Source organism: Podarcis raffonei, chromosome 10 (assembly GCF_027172205.1).
Source record: "Podarcis raffonei isolate rPodRaf1 chromosome 10, rPodRaf1.pri, whole genome shotgun sequence".
In the NCBI taxonomy this organism is placed as follows: Eukaryota; Metazoa; Chordata; class Lepidosauria; order Squamata; family Lacertidae; genus Podarcis; species Podarcis raffonei.
The window spans coordinates 7,957,354-7,984,256 of NC_070611.1; the positions used below are offsets into that span (position 1 = coordinate 7,957,354).

A 26,903-nucleotide genomic window follows, 5' to 3' on the forward strand; every position below is an offset into this window, starting at 1 on the left:
TCAAGGTTTGAGTGATGTAGGATTTCACAGGGAACATTCATTTTTGAGTTTACATCTCAGACAAGCGCTATATGAATCTAACACAGGTACGAATTTTTGGCTCTATGGAAGAAAAGACCATTTGAACCCAGTGCTGACTTCTGAAGGGACAGTGGCTCCAAAGTTGTACACAGAAGTGTTTATCAGAAGATGGCAGGGAATGAACCCGGGACTTTTGTCATACAATGCACATTCTCTAGAAGAACTACAGCACTTTCGCAATGTGTGCTTGTCAGAGAGGTTGAAGATGCTTAAAGCAGCCATTTTCCAAGTCCTCAAGCTTACTGTTTGCTAGCTACACACCATTTTAGAAGTATAAAGCAACAACACAAATTTAAAAGGTATTTTATTGAAATATTTGTGTTCCATCAAAAAGTGTGAGACTCAAGACACACCGTAGACCACTAGAAATCTTTAAGTACTGCATGTTTTAACCAGGTTATTTGGGTTACAGAAGGGATGGTCAGCTGGCAGGCTGTGGTCTAGATGCAGGATGCAGAGAAAGTATGTGTCGTCCTAGATGACCATATCATTTTTTATTCAAGGTGCAGCAAGCAGGGGGATGGGGACTGTTGCCCAGAGTGTTACAGACAATATATAGTATTGCTGTTCCTTATCAAGGCAGGCAAAGGACCGCTGCTGATCTGTCTCTTGGGCAGATCTTTTAGGAAGCACATTCACGTTCAGCTTCTCGAGTCAGTGACCTCACACCATGCAAGCCAATGCGCTCCATACCTGTGAAGCCATTTAGTGCAGTGTGGTGCCAGTTTGATTATAGAACTTGATTCTCCACAATGGGTTCAGGTTGCATGTTAAAATATATTGCCAGGCTTCGGAAATAAAGTGGCCAAGCAGAATACAGTGGCTGACCATCCCTGGCTTACAGCACCACCCTTTCTTCCGTAAGTAATTTTTGACAAACAAAAAGCACAAGCCTGAAATAAAATCAAATAGCTATATGTTTTACTACTGGAACTAAAACTTTATTTCCATGTTTATTACATTTGTCTTTAATGCAAAGTACATTTTGACTAAAACACAGGATTTAGGTGAAGAATACTTACTCGGCTAAGTAGGTTAAGAAGGAATGTAAAACTAGAGAAAATTCTGTTTACTTTTTGAATTTTGGCAAACAATAAATACATCTCAAATCTTCCAAGGTGGATTCTTTGCTATAAAAAGATTTCATATCAATTTCATAATCATTCCTCTGAGAAAAAAAATAGTCATAAAAATAATTTCTTATGTTAAATACAGGTTACAAATAAATTAAACACAAAGCTTCCCAACTGCCGTTTTTAAAAACAAGTACTGCACTACAATGAAATGGGAGCTAAAGATCTGAGTCCATACGATCCTAATTGATAAAAGCAAACCCAAACACACTGCTTGCTTTTGCATGGAAGAATTAGGATATTTAAGGTTCAAGCTCTGTAAAGTTGTATCCAGCACCAAACTACTTCACGTTTCAGGTGTCAACCGTCTTAACACTAAATCCTTGATGGTAAGAGCCCAGGATTTTCCAACTATGTTAGGCGAGGAAACCTAGTGTTTTACAAAGAGGGGGGAAACCACGCACCTGCCCCTCCCAGAAATAATTAGAAATCAAACACCCAGGGAACGCAGGGTGCATAGAAAAATGCCTCTCCATTGCCCTCAAGTATAAAAAAATCAGTTGAGAGACTTGCCAGGTTTCTTGTACCACTTATCATACAGTTCTTTCCCTGGTACATTATGTGGAAGCTTAACCATGCTGACCTTTAATCAGTTTTTGAACTTTTTCAGCCCAAGACAAGCTACTTCAGTTATCAGGGTAAGGACATTTCTAGGAGTGAAACTCACTGTTCAGAGTGCTAACCAAACCACTATTTCTGATAGCAATAACGTAGAAAACCTTCTAACACAAAATAGATCGGGACTGTGGAGTTAAATATGTTCCATAGCAGGAATATTAAAATATGGCTTTTCAAGCATTTTAAAAAGTATATTATCTTTGTTTTCTCCATTATGTTAGAGCTCTTCTGAACCATTTCCCAGATAATTGTTTAAACCCACTTATGCGTCACCTATACAGTGATCCGAGATTTTATCCCTCACCAGAGCTAACAAACCAAAATTATATTGCTTCCTCTAGAAAGGCTGACAAATCCATGTCTTCTATCAACCTGAAGTATGGCTGTACACCTGAGAACTTGATACAGCATGCCAAGTCATTCACCAACAGACTTGTTCTTTAGTAAGAAATTCAAAGCATGTGTAGAAAGTGAATCAAGTGCAGTCATGAAAAGAGTACCTTTCATCACCTTTAGTATTTAAAATAGTTAACCTCTGCATAGTATCCCCTATAGGGGAGGCTACCAATGTAAAAGGAGTTTGCTAGTATAATGTTTTATTAAAGTTGTTCAACAAAAAAAATAGTTAAGACGTCTATACAAGGTCAACATCCAGTCTGACAAAAAGGCAAAATCAAAGACCAAAATACAAAAAGTAAAAAAGTGCACAACTAAGACCAGTATTCTGCTTTTAAGTTTGTCACAATATATGTAAAAATAAACCCCGAAGTGTAGTTACTTTAATACATCACTTCCCTACCTGTCAATATTTTAGATATAAATATATGTTCCGTAGTGGAAGGAAATCCCTTAGAAGTTCTTCTGCCAGATCTCCTTCATGCTTACTTGGAAATGAGTTGCTCTGATTTCAGATTCCAATATTCTTGGAATATTGAGGTGCATTTGGCAATCTTTGTTGCAGTAAGAAGTCCTTCCTCATTTGGCATTCCAGTTATATCGCCTACTGTCTAGCAAGTGTTTATGTGTTTATATATTCTCACAGCACCTCAACAAGAACAGGAGGTTTCGCTGACCGGTAGCTACAATGAACAGCAAAGTCCCTTTCTCTGTGGGTTTTGAGGGAGCTATCCTGATTAAAACTTCCAAATAGTACAGTTGTCACAACAAAACTTAAGGCCATGTTTTATTTGCTGATCAATGGACACAAAGGCAATGTATTCCCCCACCCCAAAATATTTCCTTGAAAGTCTGTGCTCATAAAAATCATGAAAAGTTGGAAAGACATTATAATTGTAACTTTTAAATATATTTTACACAATCTTGTTTGTACAAAAATACAAGGTAAATATAAACATAAAGCAATGATACTTTTATGCAGATCTGTTTTGTGGTATGTTGCTATATATATATATATATTTATATGTATAAAAAGTCTCAGTTGTGTCTCATCAATGAGGAGATCAATACCAGATTGAATACCAAAGGACTCCTAGAAGCACATATTCTATTTTATACTGCAAGTGTTTTCCCAACTCCATTTTTTTCTCTAAAGGCTGGCAAAAATAAAGGAAAAGAAGAGAGAGGGCAGTGATGTCCATAAACCAACAAATAATTCGGCTATAATGTGGCAAACAGAAACACACAGATCTGTACAAGAAATCATTAGCTGTGCAGTACACAGTTGTTACACAAATACAAACATGGAATGAAACTTTAGTGAGATGCCTCTGTCAGTTCACTACTCTTCAGCTTGGCATTTTTTCTTACTTCATCAAACGAGTAGGACTTCGTTACTATTCCATTCTTAAACACTGTATGAAGGAGATCCTGCAAACAGACACCATTTTCTCTTAGTTTCAATAATAAAACAGTATTTGGCTTGTCAATGTCAAGGAGTCTGCTTTGGCAGATGAAGACCCTCAACTCAAGAGCGACACAGTTCCATCATTCCAAACTCAGACACATATAAGCCAGGCTGGGAGGAATTTGAAGTACCCCAGAGACAGGCAGGGAACATAGATTTTATTATCTATATCTGTCTTTCAGACTGTTGCTTTTCTACCTACTTGTTTTTAAAGTTGGTTGCTTTTATCTGTATTTTAATGAATATTCTGTATTATTTTATGCAAACCACTCCACTTGGAGTGTTGTTGTTGTTGTTAAGCTGTATATAAATCTGTTTGAATAAATGGAAAAAACATCTTACCTCTTTTAGCAGCTAACTTTACCTAGGGCTTTAGAGTGGACAATTGTATGGACAATTAGACATTAATGTTCACTTAGTGGCTAACAGATTCTACTTCAAACTGGGCTCCTCAAACCTGGCAAAGTGTGCTTGCTTCAGCAGCACATAAACTCAAAACTTGGCAGAAGCCACAGCTTTAACTCTGAGTTTATTAATTTACGTATCATAGTAATTATGATTTAAGTTAAAACCCATATTAAAATAGAACCATGGGCTGATTCACACACTTGTATGTCTTATCCCTTTACGGCTCTGTTAAAAACGTGAACTATTGCAATTGAATATGATTGCCCTGGAATAGGCATTGGTTAATACTCAGGTTCTTCCTGGTGCTGATTGGTTCACACGTTCAAGTAATCACCTGATGCTACAATTAATGAACATCAACTGTATTCAGCATGCTATAAAAATTAGTTAAGTGCACAGATGGGACTAGGCATGACTAACTTTTGATATTACCCTACATCAAGGGTTTAAGGCATACATACCTGCCCATATTCTTCAAGGTCTCCCTTGCCTTCTTCTAGCGTAACGAAGTCTCCATCAGGAGTCCTGTGTAAAGACAACCTGCCTTTCTTTGACCTTTTGTTGGGATCAGCTACAGGATCTTTAAACACGTTTACCTAAAATTTGGAATAAAAAGATGCTATGAGTAAAAGATGAGCACATTCACACTGAAGAATGAAAGCAAGGCCCTTTTTTTCTCATGTAAAATCTACATTTAAAGAACATACCCCAAGGCCGTTGGTTACCACATAACTGCATTTGAAGGAACAATTCAAGAGGTCCCTAGTTATTTTCTGCAGTAAAGCTCCACCGGACCCAAATGAAATATTTTCAATACTCCATTTATTTTGTTTCATTCCTTCCACCATCTGATAAGAAAGCAATAAAATAAAATTAAGAGGTGCACAAATAAGACATTTTTCCTATTAAGCATTTACCATGGTGTTCTTTTACAGACTAGTGTATATTATGGGAACAGGAACTTTAGACTATTTAAGGCTCAATGATACTTCACAAACCCTCTGAAAATATTTCATGTAGTTACAGCAAACTGCTGCCAACAAATATCATAATATGCATAAAAGTGCAATTAATTATCTTTGGGGGAAACAACTGCACTGGTAGGTAGGCATATTTTACACACAAAGATACTGACTTTACAGCAACATGTGAGGATAAAAACGCCATTTATTTTTCCAGCTGAAAGACAAACACTCAGACTTCACTTCCTCCCTTCCGCTAAGGTTTGCTCACATGTTATTTCAGTTCAAGGTTAGATGGTGCTTTTGTATGCCAAGTGACAACTAGCAATGTTCATGCACTACAGCTGTTACTAATCTATTGAACCACAGAAACACACAAATGAGTGAGCAATTGATTTCTGTGATTTAATGGTCCAAGAAATGCCTTTGAAAGCACAGATCAGCTCCTGCTCTATTTACACCTTCATAACTCTTTGCGCGGTGGGACGCGGATGGCACTGTGGGTAAAACCTCAGCACCTAGGGCTTGCTGATCGCATGGTCGGCGGTTTGAAACCCCACGGCGGGGTGAGCTCCCGTCTTTCAGTCCCAGCTCCTGCCCACCTAGCAGTTCGAAAGCACGTCAAAGTGCAAGTAGATAAATAGGTACTGCTTTATAGCGGGAAGGTAAAACGGCGTTTCCGTGTGCAGCACTGGTGCTGGCTCGCCAGAGCAGCTTCGTCACGCTGGCCACGTGACCCGGAAGTGTCTCCGGACAGCGCTGGCCCCTGGCCTCTTAAGTGAGATGGGCGCACAACCCTAGAGTCGGACACGACTGGCCCGTACGGGCAGGGGTACCTTTACCTTTAACTCTTTGCGCTCTCCAATTTCCCACACCCTATTTCATCTTCCTGTCTATACTGGGTTATATACTGTTAGAAGAGCCCCAGAGAAACTTCCAGCAGAATTGCCTGACCAGGTGCGCTCTCTCCTCACCTTCCAAAGGCTCTTCTGCACCAGATAATCTGCATCTTTGGTGGCTTTCCTCCATAGGCTGGGGGGTGGGTCGCTATTGGGTTTTATCCTGAGATTAGGCAGCTCTCAGCTATCTGATCGGCTGCTTCAAGACATCTTCTTTCAAGGTAGTGTCTTTCACAGCACTGGATAGCCTTCAGTCTGAAGACAACTTTCAAAGGCTAGATGCAGCCAGTTAACAGCAGGCCAGATTTCTGCTTTCAAGGGCAGGAGTGTTTTTGGCATCACATTAGAGGCCAGATGAAACTAAGCTGTGACATACAATCTTAAATCATAAAATCGTAGAGTTGGAAGGGCCCTGAGGGTCATCTAGTCCAACCCCCTGGTATCCTGGGTGGGCTCAGGCTAGCAACCATCTAGTTAACAGTCAAGCACACTGACCCATTTGGGAATAATATGAACAAAAACGTGAACAAAAACAAAGTTGTTAATCATTCCCCCCCCCCTGAACATCTTATTTAATTGCTGTGTCAGAGAAGACACTGAAAACGCAATCTACATATTAATAAAAAGGCGCACCTCTTGTAATGTGTTGATATCTACACCATCTCCTTGAATAATTCTTAAGTAAGGGGGCAACAGTTTATAGCCTTTTTCATTTTCTGTAATAGGGAACTTCCTTCCTAGAATCTCCAAAACCTGCAGAAAGCCAAATTAAACAATTAGTCCATTACTTCGCTGAATAAGCCAGTTCAGTCATACAAATATGTGTGCTTTGGGTCAAAATTTTATGCTTCAAGAAGGTGAACATAAAGGAACTCAGCCACTGTATTGAGGCATACAACTCCCAAGGCTCAATCCCTGCTGGGAATATTCCTTGTCAAGAAACCTGCTGCCATTCAGTGTGTGGAGAACACTGAACGAGATAGACCAATGCAACGACTTGGTATAGGGAAGCCAGACTGTGATATTCTTAAAAGTAATCTAAGTTTGCGAGGTTGGATTTTTAGTACAGTTGTACCTTGTAAGTTGAACAGAATTCATTCCGGAAGTCCGTTTGACTTCAAAAACATTCGGAAACCAAGTGCGGCTTCTGATTGGATGCAGGAAGCTCCTGCAGCCAATTGGAAGCTGCATAAGCCACGTCGGAAATTCGGGTTCCAAAGAACGTTCGCAAACCGGAACACTCACTTTCGGGTTTGCTGCGTTCGAGAACCAAAATGTTCAACTCCCAAGGCGTTTGGGATCCAAGATACAACTGTAGAAGGCTTCCAAAAAGCGGTAGTCCTATTTACTTAGGATTAAGCCTTAACTACTCGTGTCTCTTGACTGGAAAGTTAGTTGAAAATTTGTTATAGTAAGAAGTGTTCAAGTCTTATTGTTACCTTCTGCATGGCTGCCTGCTAAAGTCACTAGCTCATCCGAAGCCTTAATTTGAGATTTACAGCTCTATTTAATTACAAAATTGTTTGTGCCTACTCAGGTCTTTCCTCAGGTCTCAGTAATGCCTTAAAATTGTACAATATTCTGCCACTGGAACCTGTGCCAATTTAAACAAACCAGATATATTTGTATTTGTTTTTGTAGATAGCAGCAGCTGAAACATTTGTCATTGTTTATCAAGCACTCCATTGTGCTGGTAAACTGAAATCATTAACTTTTATTGGCAACACGGCGGCACTATACAGTGTTGTTTTAAATTTCTGAAAGCCAAAGCTGGAATCCCCAAATTTCAGAAACTAGTCTGGAAGTCACCATTCTAAACTATTATCCTGGAAATAGTGATGTCACCCCCACCCCAAAATGCTGTTGTAATTACCGTATTTTTCGCACGATTGGACGCACCGGACCATAGGGTGCACCTAGTTTTTTTGGGGGGAAATAAAGGAAAAAAATTTTCCCTTTATTTCCCCCCCAAAAGCAGGTCAGGGAAACCGAACCAGGTCGAGGAACAGCGGGATAGTGGCGCTGCGCCTCCCTGCTGTCCCCCGAGCTTGTGGGGCTGGCTGATGTCTGCCTGGCGCGCGGGGCGCTCTGCTTCAGGGCGCCCCGCCCGCCGGGCGGCAGGCTGCTATCCGCAGCTTGGGGAGTCTTGCGGGGAACTCCTGCAGGGCTCCCCACGCTGCGGATGTCTGCCCGGCGCGAGGGGCGCTCTGATTCAGGGCGCCCCGCCCGCCGGGCGGCAGGCTGCTATCCGCAGGGTGGGGAGCCTTGCGGGGAACTCCTGCAGGGCTCCCCACCCTGCGGATGTGTTCCCGAAGCGCCAGGCGCTCTGCTTTCAGGGCGCCCGACGCTCCAGGAAGCAGGCTGCTATCCGCAGCCTAGACATCCCTGCGGGATCTCCCGCAGGGTTGCCTAGGCTGCGGATGTGTTCCCGAAGCGCCGGGCGCTCTGCTTTCAGGGCGCCCGACGCTCCGGGAAGCAGGCTGCTATCCGCAGCCTAGACACGGCTAGCGGAGCGCTAATCCCGTAGCTTGGGGCTGCGGAGCTCAGCGCGCCCCAAGCTTCTGGGTGCCGGCAAGGTCTAGACGGCTAGCGGAGACCTTGCCGGCACCCAGAAGCTTGGGGCGCGCTGAGCTCCGCACGCCCCAAGCTTCGGGATTAATGCAGCGCTCCGCTAGCCGTGGGAGAGCTGGGTCTCCCACGGCTAGCGGATAGCTTCCTGAAGCCTGGAGAGCGAGAGGGGTCGGTGCGCACCGACCCCTCTCACTTTCCAGGCTTCAGCGAAAGCCTGCATTCGCTCCATAGGACGCACACACATTTTCCCTTGCTTTTTAGGAGGGAAAAAGTGCGTCCTATGGTGCGAAAAATACGGTATAATTGAGATGTGTCCTATGCAAAAGAACAAACTGATAGCTTAGAACTACTTCACTTAAATAATATGCTATCCTGCTACCATCCATGACGGTTCGGAAAGGAAGGGTTAGGACAATCAATTTACAGGCAGCTATATGTAAGAATGAAAAGACTCAGTGGTGCAACCTACTAGTCAAAACATATGTATTGCAAACAGTTTAGTTTTATGGGATTTTGATTTTATGGGGTTATGAATGTCTTTTTTAAAAACTGCATAGCTAACAAAGAGAAAAAAATTAAAGGATTAAACAAATATAATACATACATATCATTAAGGATACACTAATAAATCAAAACAAAAGTTAATACAATATATATTATTATAACATGTTCAAATAGTTATCCACACAAAACTGGTGTCTATATGAAATATGGCCAGGGCAGTGAGGTCCTCTGTTCACTACATGACACACCAGTATTATCTTTACGTGCGCTTAGCAACGTAGCTTGTGAAATCCACTTTCTGCACAGCCAAGTGCAAAGCCACATGCCCATTAGGTCACTGGTTCCCATGCATGGCCTGAATTATCTTGCATTGGTGGCCTCATTCCTATGTCATGATCTATATGACTTATTGGGACCATGCAAATATGCTTGCACTCACTGCACTCCTCCAGGGTCCTTTTCTTTTTAGTCCTTTTAGCACAGAAAAGGCTTGAGCTATCATTACAGGCTGTGGTTAAGGAAGAAAAGCCCTTAACCAAGAAAAGCTTAATCTTGACTTGGCCACTACACTGTGCTAAAAGCACTGGGAAGGAACAAAGGCAGGCATAGGCAAATGCAGCCCTCCAGATGTTTTGAGACTACAACTCCCATCATCTCTGACCAATGGTCCTGTTAGCTAGGGATGATGGGAGTTGTAGTCCCAAAACATCTGGAGCGCTGAGTTTACCTATGCCTGAACAAAGGGGTTGCCAGCTTCTCTCTGGAAGCCAACACAGTATGCATGGTCCCAAGCATAATTTTGCTTACCATAATGTGTGAACCAGGTCACTTTATGAATTTCAGGTTAACTATATGAGATGTTTAGGGTCTTTCTATAGAAACTTAATATATGCCGGACACCAGTTTAATAAACGTCAGCATAGCTCATAAATATATTTAGATACAGAAACTGAACAGATCCAACAAAAATTATCTGTAGGCATAGCTAGTGAAGTCCACATAGATATTTCTAAGTAATTTTAGATAAACCATTTTGTCAATCACACAATTTTGTAACAGAGTAGAAATGGCATTAGACTAAAAGAAAAGGTCTTTCCCAAATAACTTCATTAAGTAAGTTTAAAAACTGAAGATTTTTTTAAATAATTACCTTTAGCACAGTGTCAAGAGGATTTCCTGAATCTGGCCTAATAATCAGTGGCGCTTCTGCACTTCTTGATTCAATTAAATGTCTTAAATCTTCACCCCATATCTTTTCACAAGCATTGTAAATGTCGTAACTGTCACTGACCACAGATACAGGCACTGAAGAAAATTGTGTCACAATGTGTTCAAAAGCATCCTTTTCGTGGTCTTTTCCCCAAGCTGTTATAGTACTGGAAGAACAGAAGAGATTTACTCATTTGATATTTAGTTGCCACGCTATGTTTTCCTTTTAGCATGCAGCAGACAACTCTAATCTATGCTAATACAAATGCAACCATTCCTTATCTTCACACTACTTTTTAACCAACCGACAGTACAGGTTTCAATCAGTGATGCTTTCTGGAGCACTACAAAGTTTATTCATGTTCTGCTTTCATTCATGTGGAACAATTTTTGCTGCCCAATTAAGCCCAATATCTCAACTGCCTCTTAGAAATTCTTGGTTACGCCCAGGTTTGGAGGGCAGGTATCAAGACAGCGGTAATAATGCTCACCCTGATCAACTGCATGCACACAAGCAAACACGGGGTACCAGCAGAATGTCAGGCTACAGTCGTACCTCGGCAGTCAAACAGAATCTGTTCTGTAAGTCTGTTCGACTTCTGAAACGCTTGGAAACCAAGGTGTGGCTTCCAATTGTGCAGGCACATCAGAAACATTAGCGGAAGCTGCACCGAATGTTTGGCTTCCCCCCAAAAAGTTCAAAAAACGGAACACACACTTCTGGTTTTCAATCGTTCAGGAGCTGGAATGTTCAACTCCCCCAAGGCGTTTGGGAGCCGAGGTATGACTGTAATTGCTAATCTGCACTTGATTTCCACATACAATGCATCAAAGAAATACAGATACCTGTGTTCTGCAGCTGGTACTGAATGGCCTGGCACAGGGTCTTTCGTTCCATAGTACTTCTTAATTAAACCAATTCCCGCTACTGTGTCAGTTCCTTTAAAGTTCACTAAATGTGCAGAGGCTCCTATTCCTGCAGTCTGAGAATAAGACACAATTATGAATTACTGGTATGCAAAACCAAAATGGCAGTTCCTAGAAGATTCCATTTCAGAGCAGAGTAACTCCACATTAATAAGTACTCTCTTCATTTGGTCTTAATATATGCGGGACAATGTAAATAAGATATGAAGTGCCACACTTATTGACTATTACTGAAGAATTTAAGGCTGCAAGAAGAAATACACATTATACAGTGTAAGTTTATGGATTCCAATTTTAGAAAGAAAGAAAGAAAGAAAATATGTAATTTCAGTACATTTTTTTAAATAGCATTACCTCTTGCGAAGAGACTCCTCTGTAACCGAAATCATGTAGTTTGTACTCCAGACCTTCTAAACTGCCTGAGGTTTCTAGCAGATATTTTGCTAAGATTTTCTTTTGTTCTCTGGAGTTTGTGGCCACTGTGATGGGATACCATGACTGAACAAGAATAGTCTATAAAGAGGAAAAATGTTTCATGCGTAAGTGTGAAGATACCCACTCCTAGATACAATAGGGAAAACGAACCTTTCCACTAAATGGAAACTACAATACAGAATCAAATTAGATATGGCAGGTAGTTTTCATATATGCACAAAAGTAATTCAGGTTTCTATTGGTAACTTTCAAAGTTTGGAAATACTCTTGAAGTATTAAAGGTTTTCAAACCCATTCACAGACATTTAAGAAGTAATTACAGAAATATACCTCCATCGTCCAACCAATATTTCATCTGTGGAGAAATAAGCACCACTGGGCTTAATTTCACTTAGTTTGGGAGAGGGGAAAGATGGCAAAAGATGTTGGTTGTGATAGGAGCCTAGTAAGTCATGGAAAACTCAAGGCTCTATTTCTACAATGCGCTTTGTGTGAGGCTCACCCTTGTATCTGGTCTGGAAGTTGCAGCTACTGGCAAGATGCTACTCCACTGGGTCCAAAGTACTGCCTGACTCCTTACTGCTCCACTTCAAATGCTGAGGTCTTCTGGTGGGGCATTTTTGGTGCTCCCCAAGACCCTGAGGTTCATCTGGCCTTTATAAGGAACTGGGCCTTTAGCGTGGCATATCCTGCCCTGTGAAACTCCTTGCCAATAAAGGTTCAGGAGGAGTCATCCCTGCTTGCTTTCAGACATCTTCTGAAACCTAATATTTAGACAGGCCTTCCAAACCTGATTTTCTTCGCCAACCAGCTTTTACAGATGTGCTTGATATAGTTTTAGCATAAAGAGACGGGGGAAATAGTGACACTCTAAAGAACCAGTTGCCCCTTTGGGGACAGAAGGGAGACGTGGAACCATGCACACAACTTGACAAGAGGCCTGTTCATAGCACAGGCTCTCTTCTGCATAAAAGATGCCTTGGCACCACTTTATACCAAACAGGAGACACATAGCTTCAATCTTAAAACTCGTACCCCTAGGAAACTTGATTAAGCAGCTTGTGGGCCGATCAGTAAGAAATACAAGCCGCCTTACATACACCTGGGAAAAAGAGACCCATGCAAAGGAATAAACCAATGCCGTTTCAGTGTAGTCTAAAAGCACATGGAACACAGTACAGTAAGCACAACTTGTATTTAATTATGTGTTTCCTCATATCAAAGGGCAGAATGACGTCTTTAAACGATAGATTCAAATATATGATCAGGACATGTTGAAAATAAAGCAAATTAGCTAGAAAGTTATCACCAATCACAGAGATATTTTTTCATTAATTACCTCGATCCAGTTTGTGAGCCAGTAACAGTCCGGATCGGTGTTTTCAACAGTGAAGAGCACATTCCCCCTGGGAACGACACTGCCCTCAGGAACAGCCTTGACTTCTATGGGAAGACAACCTTCGTACTTCTGTAAACAGATACAATAATTATTGGGAAAGGGGGTTGAAGACTTTTTCACTGGGTGAAAAATAGGTTTTGTATCCATGAGGTTTTTTTTTTATTTGACAGTATATTCCTTTAAATGGGGGTTAATCAAAGTACAAAGCTACACAACTTTCAAATTTGATTCAAAAAACACTACTTTTTCTTTTTTCAGTTACAATGCTTATAATTGATGCTTATAATTAATTTAGCAAAGCTTAGCTCACATGCAGAACTTGTGCATGAGTCACAGTGCCGCTTTAAAAGCAAGTGATTTCACAAGGGAATTTAAGGCTGTACCTTCAAACTGTGGGGTAAGCTTCCTTAGAAGGGCACCGACAAATTGCTGGTGCATCAACATGTTGCCCAGTTTCAACTCACCTCTGAATTTAAATTAATATAATATTGTAAAAAACAACTGGTTTTCCTATACTACCAGTTAAAAGGTATAGAACAAGATTATAATGCTCTTTCCAAATGTGTCAGTTGTCAATTCTATATGGATTCCTCTCCCCTCCCCCCCCAAAAAACCTCAAGCTCAATTCCCACATATTTTTGTGTGCAGGAACAGCTCCCAGTAAAGGATAGGCATTGCTTTGCTCTATGAACTATCAAAAAAACCAAAACCCACAAAAACCAATGCCAACGAAGTAGCTATGCTATTCCTATCAAACTGAAGAAGCTAAGCACCTGTCAGCTACAACCACATAGTTAATACCAGATAATATTAGGCAGTTTAGTGTGTTTGTGTCTTCACATTTGAAGTGTTCATTATTATTTTTTTACCTCAAGGATGTAGTTCCACCCAGTTTCATTGAAGACATCATCCTGAAAGTGTTCCCTATATACCTCTTTGGCTTCCTGGATTTTCTCTTTGGTTACCACTTTGCCTATGGTGAAAAATTTTAAAAGATGTATAACAATTACAAAAAAATACTGAATCATAAGAATATGTTCTAAAAGTTGGTTGGGCATTGCCATTTATGGAAGTCCTGAGGGGAAACAAACTAACTAAACTATGCAAAAATTGTGATTTCTTGGCCACGGCTAGTGCCGTTCTCTCTAGGACCGTACAGGCCTGCGGTCCTATACCACTTACCTGAAAGCAAGCCCTATTAAATCAATGGAGCAGGTCTGAGTAGACATGTAATGAGTTGCATTGTTGGGCTGCTGCTGGGAGAAGACCTGATGAAATTGGTAGAATATATGTCCAAGTAAACGTGCCACAGATTGGGCTGGGTGCATCCAGGTTGTAAACACTACTTACTCAACAACAGATTCCATTGCTTAAAGTGCAATTTAATTTCAAATGAATGATTTACAATTAGGACACAGAGTAAATCAAATAGCCAGTTAATGTACCAGCAAAAACAGCGTGCTTATCTCTACTCATTGGTTGCAATCAGATGAGTCTGACAGCAATTTCATGTACTCGAATGAAAGTTGCAGCTGTCACATAGTAAATCTTAGATTACCATTCCATTCCATGGCAAACAGAAAGCTTTTCCTTCAGATTGGGTCTCTGGACACTATGCTGATCAATATAAGTCAAGAAAATGACGACCTGGCTGCATGCCAATGACAAAATGATGACCCTAACCCAGGTTACAGAGATATATATTATCATCACTGTACTTGCAGAAGCTGATATGATAAACCAGACAGCTCCACATGTAAATAAAATAATAATAATAATAATAATAATAATAATAATAATAATAATAATTTATTTATACCATCTGGCTTGGTTTCCCCAGCAGTATTTTAAAAACACAGTAAAAGATCAAACATTAAAAACTTCCCTAAACAGGGCTGCCTTCAGATGTCTTCTAAAAGTCAAGATGTTTATTTCTTTGACATATGGTGGGAGGGCATTTCACAGGGTGGGTGCCACTACCGAGAAGGCCTTCTGCCTGGTTCCCTGTAACTTCACTTCTCGCAGCGAGGGAACCGCCAGAAGGCCCTCGGCAATGGACCTCAGTGTCCGGGCAGAACGATGGGGGTGGAGACGCTTCTTCAGGTATACTGGGCTGAGGCCGCTTAGGGCTTTAAAAGTCAGCACCAACACTTTGGTTCCCAGTAAGTTTCCGGGCACAATTCAATGTAGGTCCTTCAGGACCGGTGTTATCTGGTCTCAGCGGCCACTCCCAGTCACTAGTCTAGCTGGTGTAAAGTATTGGAAGAATTATTACATTATGGAAGAATGTAAAGTACTTCCATAAAATGCTTTTCCAAGTTACACTATCATATTTGGGAATAATTTTTAAAATTAGATTCTGTGCAAAGATTGTGTTTGGTAATCATTAAACTGCATTCCAACGTTGTTACATTTGTATGCCACCTTCTCACCAAACATATAAATAGAAACTGAAGAATAGAATAGAATAGAAATTGAAGGAATTGCAGCATTTACTGAGGCCATACCTTTCAGCTTATAAGGCCAAAGGCCATCACTCTTGAATAAAACGTCTTTGCCTGCTGCTGAAAGGTCAGCAGTGAATGAGCATTTGATTTTATCAATATTTTTTAATAAATATGTTGTAGAGTCATAGAATTGCAGTGTTGGAAAGCACCTTGTCCAACCCCCAGCTATATAGGAATCTCAACTACAGGATCCATGACATGTGGCCATCTAACCTCTACTTAAAAACCTCCAAGGAAACAGAGTTCACTGCCTTCTGAGGAAGAGGGTTCCACAGTCTGACAGCTCTCACTCTCAGAAAGTTCTTCCTGGCCCGTGAGGGGTGGGGAAAACAACAATCGGATCCACTGACCATATCCAGTCGCTCACCCCTGACTTAAGTCTTAAATTAAGTCAACCATTAGAGATAAGGGTAACTTGGTATAAATAGATATTACTACAGAGCAAGGCAGACCATTTTCTCTTTCACTGCAAGGCAACTCCTTACAGTGTGTGAATGCAATTAATTCAGAAGTTACAAGAGTATCAAACAATATTACCCTTTGATAGTTATTTTATCATGAATGAAGACATCTTCATAGCTGCTCCTACTTAAAGGATCCACGAAAAAAGTTGTGAAGTTAAAAAATGGATGTGTGATTTTATTTAAAATTCCAACATGAAATACCTTTTAAGTATTTATTAAGAATGTACTGCAACCCGTAAAAAACCGTTTCCTCATATTTCACCTTCCTGAATTTAGAGTTTTCTGTCTTCTTTTCACGACATTCGAAGTAGGAATAAACTTTGCTTGTATTGGGTGGATATTGTTTATAATGTGTCACCTAAAATGAGAAAAACTTGGGTAAGAAAACATTTCACCACATACAAAATGGTTATCCAAACAAGCTTTGACAGAGCCATACACATTGTAATGATCACTTTCACCCTTCAACCTCCAGCTCAGCTTGAAGTAGTTCAGCTTTTCCAGGATTTGGAAAACAAGGAGCAGTTTAGCACTCTGCTTCTCTTGTAGCATATCGAACAGACGATTTCCAACCAGACATCCCTTTGTCTGTCCAGTTTTCAGCTGACCAAGCAAAAATGTCCATTACTATATTACCTATGGGGTTCCTTTTCTACCTTGCTTATCTAACAACTTTTCCATAACTGAGAAGTGAAACTGACCAGAATTCTGAACAAATGCGAAAAGTGACATGTTTGGTTAATTTTTGCTTAGGGGCTCCAGTGTCAAACCTAGTATAGGAGCCTGACTTTAGAGGTGTCAGTGATCTGCAATGTCTGTGATCTGCAGGATTTTTGCTGTCCTTATTAGAAGTTTTCCTTCAAGCACAAACCGAATGTTTCAAGCATTGCTTGCAACCAGTTATTCTGGTGGAACATCCGTATGATCTCAACAGCCACCACCATGTGCAGTTGCGTGTTTTTTACTTGCACAGCAATTATAAAGTGCTTTGTCTTGTCTATAAACAAGCTCCTTTTAAACTTCACCTGTCAATCGTGTGCTTCCTGGGGAAATTGCACAGCTACACATAAGAACTCCATATAAGCAGGGGAAGAAAGATTAACCAAATTTTATTGTCCACATTAGTGACACCACAGGTAATGAATGACATGGTACAGAATATTTCCCCCCTCAATTGCAACAATGTTATAAGTGATTATAAAATTACGGGAAGCTTAAGAAAAAATAAGAGCTTTGATTGATACTTTGATCAACACAGTTTTCAATAAATGACTCTGCTAACATTCTATTGAAACTAAAACAAATCTATAATAAGACATGAAAATGGGATAATTTTACACACAGAACATCATTTTGATGGCACCTCTTCTGAGAAAGATTTCCCAGCTTACTTTAAAATATGTACTTCTGACATTTTCAAGACAAAAGCATTTTATTTTCCCTTACCTGCAAACTAAAGCTGTAGATTAAAAGATTTTTAAAAGTCAAATTTCCTTTCCACCATTTATGCTTTTTTATTTTTTTGCATTTCTCTCAGGTTGGGAAATGAATTAGACTGGTCAGTTTCACTCTCTGTTTCTGACACACCAGCACAATGCTGTAATATTTGGGTTTCCAACACTGCAAGGGAACGTTTGATAATGGTAAAAAAAAAATTAATATAGTGAAAATATTTTCAGTCAGATTTTTTAATTCTAAAAATCCTAAATTTGAATTACTGGCATATTACAATGTGTAAACAACTTCATAATTTTAGAGTTAATTTAAGCAAACCACTCTAAAGAGTTTGATTTAGCCCTACAAGCAGGACACCAATTTATTAAACAAACAAAATGGGGAATTATTTTGTTCCGTCATCTCCAAAGGTAGCATTTGCTACAACAATTGGTTGAATTGCAGTCCACAGCTAACACCAGCAACCTTTCTCTGAAATAACAGATCAGAAGGTTTTAAGAATTCCACAAGGTCTGGAATTTTTTGTTTAGTGCCATATTTGAAGATTAAATGTCACATCCAGGTCTTACTCTAAGGAATATGCCTAAACTGAAAACACTTGATAAGAAAGGTCTTTCACTACATACTATGATTCACATATCACATTAAATCATGGCGCTGCTTACATGTTCCTCACACTTCCCATAGACCATGGTGCTACTCAAAAGTAACCACTCTTGCTGCCTTCACACCTTGAACAAAGCATCTTGTTGAATCATCTGAACCCAGGCTCAGTGTATGTTTCTGTCAAATAAACCACAGAGCAGTGAGCCAGGACCAAACTGGTTTGACACTCATGTACGTTTGCAGAGAAACAAACTATGAGCCTGGGTATGGACAACCAAAGCCAGACTCTGCTGTGTTTCATAAGCAGCACAGTGGCGGCAGGAGCTGAGGACTAACATGGAAGCTTTGGAGCACCTTCCTTTTAATGTATGGTTTAGTGTGATGCTCAAACCAAGCCTATCTTTTCGCTTGAAAAACTGAATGTCCATACACTACACCATAGATGTTTTCTGGATAGCAAACAGTATCTTTTTGGATTTAGTTTTCTGATCGGGGAGCTACTATGTTCACTTTTAAATCTTGCATCCTAAACTTACTTGAACTATGTAAAGTGATATGGAACCTCTCAGGACTAAAAACATATGAATATTTTTTAAAGCTTTCCAAAACTCTGCAAAAACTCTGATTAAACACTTTTTCAGGCAGGACTATGTACGCCTGCACATTGTTCTCTGAACTAGACAGCATTCCAGTTGCAGAATCTAGAAGAGTGTTTTTAGCGCAAAAACAGACAGGAACTCAGCAAATTAAAGCCTGGATGCCTAGTAAAATTAGCTCCATATCAAGGGAGTTTCCTTGAATGTGAATAGAAGTATTTTTCAGTCTGGAATGTGATGCCAAATAATGAGCACTATGCAGCTTATATTAAAAGCTTCATGGCACTGATCATTATGCAACACTACGAATGGTTAAAACAGGTTATAATCAAGAACGAGGTGGGTAGTAAAATACATATATTTCATATGTATCTATATTTCAAGGATCAGGGGCGATGAAATGTCTTTTCAGTGTACAACACAAACTATATAATTAAGGTGACAGTCACAGACAATTCCACTGCTTAGGGCCTGCCACAGAAGGTAATAAGGCTATCTGAACTGTTTCCATTCTAGCTGGTTGTTTTAAGAACTGTAACTTTCAGAACTTTTTCGTGAGCTTACTTTTTCTCTCTTCCCTCCCCAACCGCTTTCCCTTGTATGTCACATCTTTCAGACTGTCATTTTGAAGGCAGATACTATTTTCCTGGGGCGCGGGTGGCGCTGTGGGTAAAACCTCAGTGCCTAGGACTTGCCGATCGTATGGTCGGCGGTTCGAATCCCCGCGGTGGGGTGAGCTCCCGTCGTTTGGTCCCAGCTCCTGCCCACCTAGCAGTTCGAAAGCACCCCTAAGTGCAAGTAGATAAATAGGGACCGCTTTATAGCGGGAAGGTAAACGGCGTTTCCGTGCGCTGCGCTGGTGCCGACTCGCCAGAGCAGCTTCGTCACGCTGGCCACGTGACCCGGAAGTGTCCTCGGACAGCGCTGGCTCCCGGCCTCTTAAGCGAGATGAGCACGCACGCAACCCCAGAGTCGGTCACGACTGGCCCGTACGGGCAGGGGTACCTTTACCTTTTTACTATTTTCCTACTGATCTTCGTAAGCCACTCTGGAACCCTTTTTAGCAAAAGATTGGGGCAAACATGTTTCAAATAAATAATAAATGTGCTGCTGTATGCCAGCGAGTTGGTTTAACCCAAACTACAAAATTTTATAAATCTTGGGAAATTAAGGTCATCTGTAACCAGGTAATGTGTTTAGTTTAGTGTCTTATATTTCCTCTGAATCACAATCACTTATTTCCATCAACAAAGTCTCCATATTAAAAGGAAAAGCATTCTAATCAGATGAGCAAGATGTCTCACAAATGCTCTTCCAAGGTAACACAGCGCCAAACTTTGTGTTCTTATCCACCCAACACTTATGCCGCGTCCCTTCCAAAGTATTTGAAAGGTCCAGCTAGTGGAGAACATGGCAGCTTCTCTGTTCAGCTGGGAAAAGGCACCGTGAATGTAACGCCTGCTTTGTGTTAACCACAATGGCAACCCGTTAGTTTTCTGGCGCAATGCAAGTGTTTTAACCCACAGCTAAAGACTTTGCACAGTCTTTCCACCCTTTAAAATGGAAGTCCTGCTCTGAGTGCTAGTGACTTGTGAAAGGAGCAGGGCCTTCGCAGTGGCAGGTCTGGTTTTGCGGCAATCTCTTGCTAAAGGAGTTCAACACACATCCTTGCTTGACTTTCAGTGATGAACTTAACATGCTTGCTTAAGTTTTGTGCAGGAAAATAAAAGACTGCCAGTGTGGTATAGCGATTAAAATGTAGGACTAGAACCTGGAAGACCAGGATTCAAATTCCCACTTGGCCATGAAGTGCGCTGGGTGACACTGGGCCAGTCTTATCACTCTCAGCCTAGCCTATCTGATCTCAACTACCTCACCAGGCTAAATGAAGAGGGAGAGAACCATGTACACAATCATCTGGAATGTAAATGCAATCAATAATAAACTTGGATAAGCTTACTTTTAAATTTTAAGCAACTCCAAGAACATCTATAAAGTGTTTTTTATAGATCTTCTTCAGATCTCTCTAAAACATTTATCACCTCATATTAGCTGCATGTTGCCTTCCCAGTGTAAAAATTTAGACTGTAAGGTCCATAGGGCAACCATTTGTTTGGGGTTTTTTTGTTTATGGCACACTGACATTAATTTTTAATTGTCCCTATATACTGGTACATGTACCCAGGTTAAAATGCCAATGGCCTCTATTTTGCCTTTCAGGCAGCTGTTTGGAGCACGTTTTTTAAAATGATCAGTAAACATGCACTCTACAAGTTTCTTAGCCTCCATCCAAAGGTCTGTACAAATGAAATGTCTTTGGTGATAAATCTTCACTAGTGCATATACACAGAAATTCTCTAATTTGAATGTCTATGCCATTTTCACATTTCTTCATTCATAAGCCCACACCATTTCCACATTCTACATTTTAGAGAAATGTGCATGAAAATTCATGTTAAACAGCTATTTAAATACACATGTTCAAATGCGTTATCTTCAAATAGATTTCTAAACCAATTTTCTATTAAAATGAGCATTTTTTGTGCTGAAAACTTTGTCAGAAACATTCAGAAAGTGCAAACGCTGGTGGATAACTACGTTCCAGTCAGCTGTGGGGGTGCAGATCAGGTCACCTCAGATCAGAATTCAAAATTCCCTAAGCATCTGCACACACACACACACACACACACACACAACGTACTGCTTCCCTTCCATCCTTGATTCATAACTATCTCCCTCTCTAGATAGTAGAGGCTGACGAATCTGTCTGAACTGCAATTAAGTCTGCTATAAATAAAATCAGTGGGACTTGCCAATCAGAAGGTCAGCTCCCGTTGCTTGGTCCCTGCTCCTGCCCACCTAGCAGTTCGAAAGCATGTCAAAGTGCAAGTAGATAAATAGGTACCGCTCTGGCGGGAAGGTAAACGGCGTTTCTGTGTGCTGCTCTGGTTCGCCAGAGGCGGCTTAGTCATGCTGGCCACATGACCCGGAAGCTGTACCCCGGCTCCCTCGGCCAATAAAGCGAGATGAGCGCCGCAACCCCAGAGTCGGTCACGACTGGACCTAATGTCCAGGGGTCCCTTTACCTTTACCTAAATAAAATCAGATCACTTGTGGGGTTCAGCATTCCTCTGTAATAAGTGTACAGTCAGGTTACTAGCACACTTGTTCAGAAGCAAATGTTGGACAAGATATTGGACAATGTTGGACGAGTACATCAAGGCAATACACAGCAAGTGGAAAAAGCCTTCAGCAATACAGTGCTACCTCAGGTTACATACGCTTCAGGTTACAGACTCCGCTAACCCAGAAATATTATCTCGAGTTAAGAACTTTGCTTCAGGATGAGAACAGTAATCGCACAGCAGCGGGCCGGCGGCAGTGGGAGGCCCCATTAGCTAAAGTGGTGCTTCAGGTTAAGAACTGTTTCAGGTTAAGAACGGACCTCTGGAATGAATTAGGTACTTAACCCGAGGTACCACTGTATTTCTCCAATAGCCACCAGCAACCAAGAATTCCATGCAGGCAAGTGATCAGGCTGGTGGAGGTTGGAGGAATCTGTCCATCACTCCTTCAGCAATTCACTTGGGAGTGGGCTTTTTTTACTGGCAGTCTGTGTTTCTATGCTGGTTACTAGTGAAAGGCTCTCCTTCCTTCAGGGTCAGCGTGGAAAGGCGGCTACTAGACTCTTAGCAGTAACCAGTGTAGGGCTTTGTACAAGGCTATTGAAGATTGCTAAGGCAGGGATTACAGGGATACTGTAAGTAAACAAGACTAACTGAAATTAGAAAGTCCTCCATTCAAATCTAGTCTTCACTCTGAATTCACTAGATGCCCACAGGCATCTAGCTGCCTCTCTCTTTTGAGTCCAGCTGCAATCTGGGGGCCTAGCAATACTGACTTACTTTATAGGGTTGCTGGTAAGGATTACAGCTAAATACAGATGAAGTGCTTTGAACGCTTGAAAGCATGATTTAAACAACCTTTGCTATTTGATACTATAGTTGCATAAGGCTCTCTCTGAATTGCTTTCATTTACTGTTAAATGACAAAGTCTCTTGGGCAAAGATTAGGAGACTCCTTATACATAACAGAAGGATCTCTTTCACTGCTATTCCCGTAAAAGCTAGTCATTGTTTCTAGCAGGGCACAATCTAGCAATTAAGGCTGCAATCCTATACTCACTGACCTATGAGGTTGCACTTAACTCAATGTGGTTTAGTTCTGAGTAGACATGTAAAGGATTACATTGCAAATTACACTGATATCTGCCTGCAGCAGGTAAATCACTACAGCAAATCTGAATCAAATGCATCATTTGAAATTATAATTTTAAGCCAATTATTTCCATTTATCATTTATTTTAATTCCATAAATTGGTCATGGTTTCCCGCAAGAAGAACTTCCCCCTGAAATCAATGTGGCTATTTTAATGCTTTTATCATCAGTAACAACTGTATGACTGGTTTAATGGTTTCAGTTTCACAATGCTTGATCTACCACCATATACAGCTCCAAGTTTTTAAAGACTGACAAATGTGTAACAGAATTAAACTTTGGGTAGTACTATCAGTACTGTAATTATAATCCAACCATTTATGCACCAAAGGCAGGTCTTGCTAAGAAACAAATATATGTATGCTGAAGGATAGCTAAACCAGTAATGAGTCCAAACGAAAACCCTGTGATTTAAAACCTTGCCGGAAGAGCTTAACTTCCTTATCTTTTCTCATTAACCTCCTCTTTTTTGTTTTTCTACAACACTGTACTGTTGTTGTAACAGTTAGGAAATACCAAAAGTATAGGAAACACCAATAGTATAAGTGACGCTTTCAGAGCTGTTAAGTTCTGTACAGATGAGTAGCTAGAATCTACTATCTTGATAAAAAGCAAACAGCATGCTTACTTTGATCAGGTTCTTTCCCACACAGAAACCTGGTACTTCTACTATCAGATAAGTGTTAAGTCAGTTTGCCTGCAAAGATTACCTTTCCTCAGAAACACTCCCTTTCCTGCCACCAGAGAACTAAAATTAGTGCTTCCCACAAGTCTAGTTAAGTGAAGGAGGCAGGTGTTTCACTATCATTGCATTCCCCCTGCAAGAATTTGGAAGTGAGATGAAAGAGCCAAGTGCAGTAGGAGTTACAGTGGGGAGGCATCTCCTCCATGCCACAGGTGTCACTTTCTATCTTGCCCCATTTTCTCTCTCTGCACTTGCCTATTACGTACTAGAAGCTTCTCAGCACAAAGCATAAAGGGAGGGGGGCAGAAGGAGGAAAGGCACTGTCTCCTGCCCACCCTCCACCTATATCAGCATGTGTGGATGATAAACCCGTAAGGATATGTGAGGGAGAGATGTTGCACTCCAAAAGAAGCAAGGAGCTTCACTGTCGCTCGCTCCCTTCTCCATCAAAATTATATACCACTTGACACATTCAATGGGGTGGATAGGAGGGAACAGCCCCCCCCGGGACTCCAATGGCCAGACCAAGCCATCAGAGCTGACAATTGTGCCCTCAAAAAACAAAACAGCCCCTTGCAGGCGAGCTACCAAGGCAAGTGTACAAAGGACCGCAAGCTTCAGCCTGCGCTTTGCATTGCATAAACGGAGGCGAGCCCGATGAAAGAGCGCGCGCAGGAGAGAAGAAGGGCAAAGGCCAAGCGGGGCGGCTTTCCCACCCCCTCACAGCCTCCTGCATGGCCTGCGAGCCGCCCCACACGTAGCTCCGGGCCCCCCTCGCCATGCAGGCAGCCCCAGCCCGTCCTGGCCCGGTGCCTGGCCTGGCGAGGGCGGGGTGCGAGGCAGGAACCCGAAACAGAAAGGATCCTGGAAGGAGAGGAGGGGGGGGAGCCCAGCCAGCCTCCCTCCCGAAGGGGCCACAGGGGAGCCCCTCGCCCGCCCGGCCGCCCGGCCTCCCCCTCCCGCCCCAGACCCTCCTCTCTCCCTCCCGCTTCGCCCCCAACCTTGTAGGAGTCGGTGGCCAGGAGAATGTTGAACTCGGCTCCCCCCGCCGCACTTTCCATGTTGCTGGACGGAGAAGCACGACGACCCCGCGAGCCGCTGAATGGGGAAGGAGGACGCGGAACAGGGGCTTCGCCGCGAGGCAGGCAGGCGGACTGCCACTGGCTGACTGACTCGCTTTCGCCGCCCGCTGCCAAGCGCCTCAGGGGGCAGCCGGGCGGCGGGGCGGGGCCACGACGTCACGGAGGGCCGAGGGACCGCCCCGCCGCCGCCATCCCCGCCCTGGATTGGACGCCGTCCCCAGAGTGGCGGGAGGGACGGTACAGATAAAGAGCTGTGAGGTCACCGCGAGGAGGAGGCGGGGCTTTTCGGCGTCTCCCTCAATTGGTTCCGCAACCTCGGCAGCGGAGGGCGCGTGGGGTTGGTGGAGTGCCGGAGACGTCGCACGACGCGCGCGTTCTCCCCTCGTCCTCCTCTGGATTCAGGAATTGACGTCACAGGGGCTCGCGCTCCGCTTTCCGTCCCTCCGATTGGAGGGAAGGACTGGAGGGAAGGAGGGCGGGCGTGAGGCGGCGCTCGACGCGGATGGCGAAGGTTGCGGGAGACGAGAGAGAAAAGGATCTACGCGCATGCGCGGCACCCGGCAGCCTGGGCTACGCTTTCGATTCTCCTCAGCTCACGGGCGGAATTTGCTGAGGCGTCTGAGGGGAATGGAAAGCGAACCTGGAGCGCGAAGGGACATTCCTCCCCTCTGCACCCTCGTGGGCTCTGAGTTTCCTGGAAGCGGCTGGGATTCCCGTAAATCCCCTCAGGGGACGCCACAAGATTGCTTGTAGGGTGTGATTCGGCCCTGAACCAAATATATTTTTAAATCTCTCAGCTTTCAGTGGTACTTTGTGATCGTGCTTGGGGGTTGCGTTTAAAAATAAAAAAACACCGAACGGTCCAGGTGCAAGTCCTGCTATGTCCAAAGGCACTTGTCTACTCGAGAGTAGACCTCACTAAATTCAGTAGGGTTTGCTGCCAGGGAAGTGAGCAGAAGATGGCAGCCTCGGCGCGACACTATAAAGTCCTAACGTTTCCAACTATAACCTCCATAAAATGTGCTCAGGGGAAACGTAATTCTAAATACACACACACACTTTTTTTACTAAAGAAATGTTTAGGGATACTGTACTCTCCTTTTCCTATCATACTGAAATACTGCCCCTCAATGAGGCCAAAATTAAATTCACAAAATGTTTAGGGGTATGCATACCCCCAGAAAAAAAGCACTGTCTGTGTACAGTGGTACCTTGGGTTACATACGCTTCAGGTTACATACGCCTCAGGTTACAGACTCCGCTAACCCAGAAATAGTACCTCGGGTTAAGAACTTTACCTCAGGATACGAACAGAAATCGCACAGCAGCAGGCTGGCGGCAGCGGGAGGCCTCATTAGCTAATATGGTACCTCAGGTTAAGAACAGTTTCAGATTAAGAACGGAGCTCCGGAACGAATTAAGTTCTTAACCCGAAGTACCACTATTCGAAATCTGTTGTGATGGCTAGGTATCCAAAACAGGGCTAATGCAAAATAGGAGGACATGTTTGGGGGAGGAACTCCAGATTTGCAGAACTACTTTGCAAAAAAACCTTTGTGCCATTGTAGAACTGGGGCTCTGGTAGTTGGAATGGAGTATCCTGAAAACGGCATGGCTGGGCACAGAAATCTGGGCCTTTTCAGTCATGGCAAAGGGTACTTGGGGAAGGCCCTTGCCAGGGAAGCCCATCCAGCCCATCATAAATTTTGCTAGTTGTGTGAAATATAATTGTTTCTGAAATATACTCAGAGTCATAAAGTGATTTCATGCTCTTTATTCAGCTCATAGTGGTGAGGAGGAATGAATGAAAGTCCCCTCAAAGTATCTGCTTTATATACATTATTTACCCAATGGGCTGCACATGATTGGCTATTTCCGGAATTCTACTGTAAGCCAATCAGGTTGTGGATTCACTTCTATCTGGAGCATGATTGGGTGGTTCCTGCCAACCAATCATACTGCTGCATTGTTCTAGGACCAATCAGACTGCTGCATTTTGGATCCTATTGTTCTAGGACCAATCAGACTGCTGCAGTTTGGATCCTATTCAACTCAGTACATAAGTTTCCAAATTACATTCCTCTCCCCACCTTTTCTTCCTGACCCCATACTAGTTTTCCTACCTGTTCTCAGACATTATTTTAAAATAGTTGGCTTGCTCTGTTTAAACTCTCCAATCGATACTGTTCTACATCTGAAGTAAGCTAATTCCCTTTTTGA

General features: G+C 42.2%; 1 protein-coding gene across 1 annotated transcript; it reads right to left on the reverse strand.

Moving 5' to 3' along the window:
• Nucleotides 1-980: 980 nt before the first annotated feature.
• On the reverse strand, nucleotides 981-24,826 carry NAMPT (nicotinamide phosphoribosyltransferase). The gene is made up of 11 exons (XM_053405180.1): nucleotides 24,603-24,826; nucleotides 16,183-16,339; nucleotides 13,880-13,983; nucleotides 12,951-13,079; nucleotides 11,531-11,689; nucleotides 11,096-11,232; nucleotides 10,191-10,416; nucleotides 6,599-6,718; nucleotides 4,812-4,952; nucleotides 4,566-4,700; nucleotides 981-3,659 (listed from the first exon to the last, which is right to left on the reverse strand). Exons 1-11 carry the CDS (start codon nucleotides 24,660-24,662, stop codon nucleotides 3,546-3,548), a joined length of 1,482 nt encoding a protein of 493 aa, XP_053261155.1. The 5' UTR covers nucleotides 24,663-24,826; the 3' UTR covers nucleotides 981-3,545.
• Nucleotides 24,827-26,903: the final 2,077 nt, after the last annotated feature.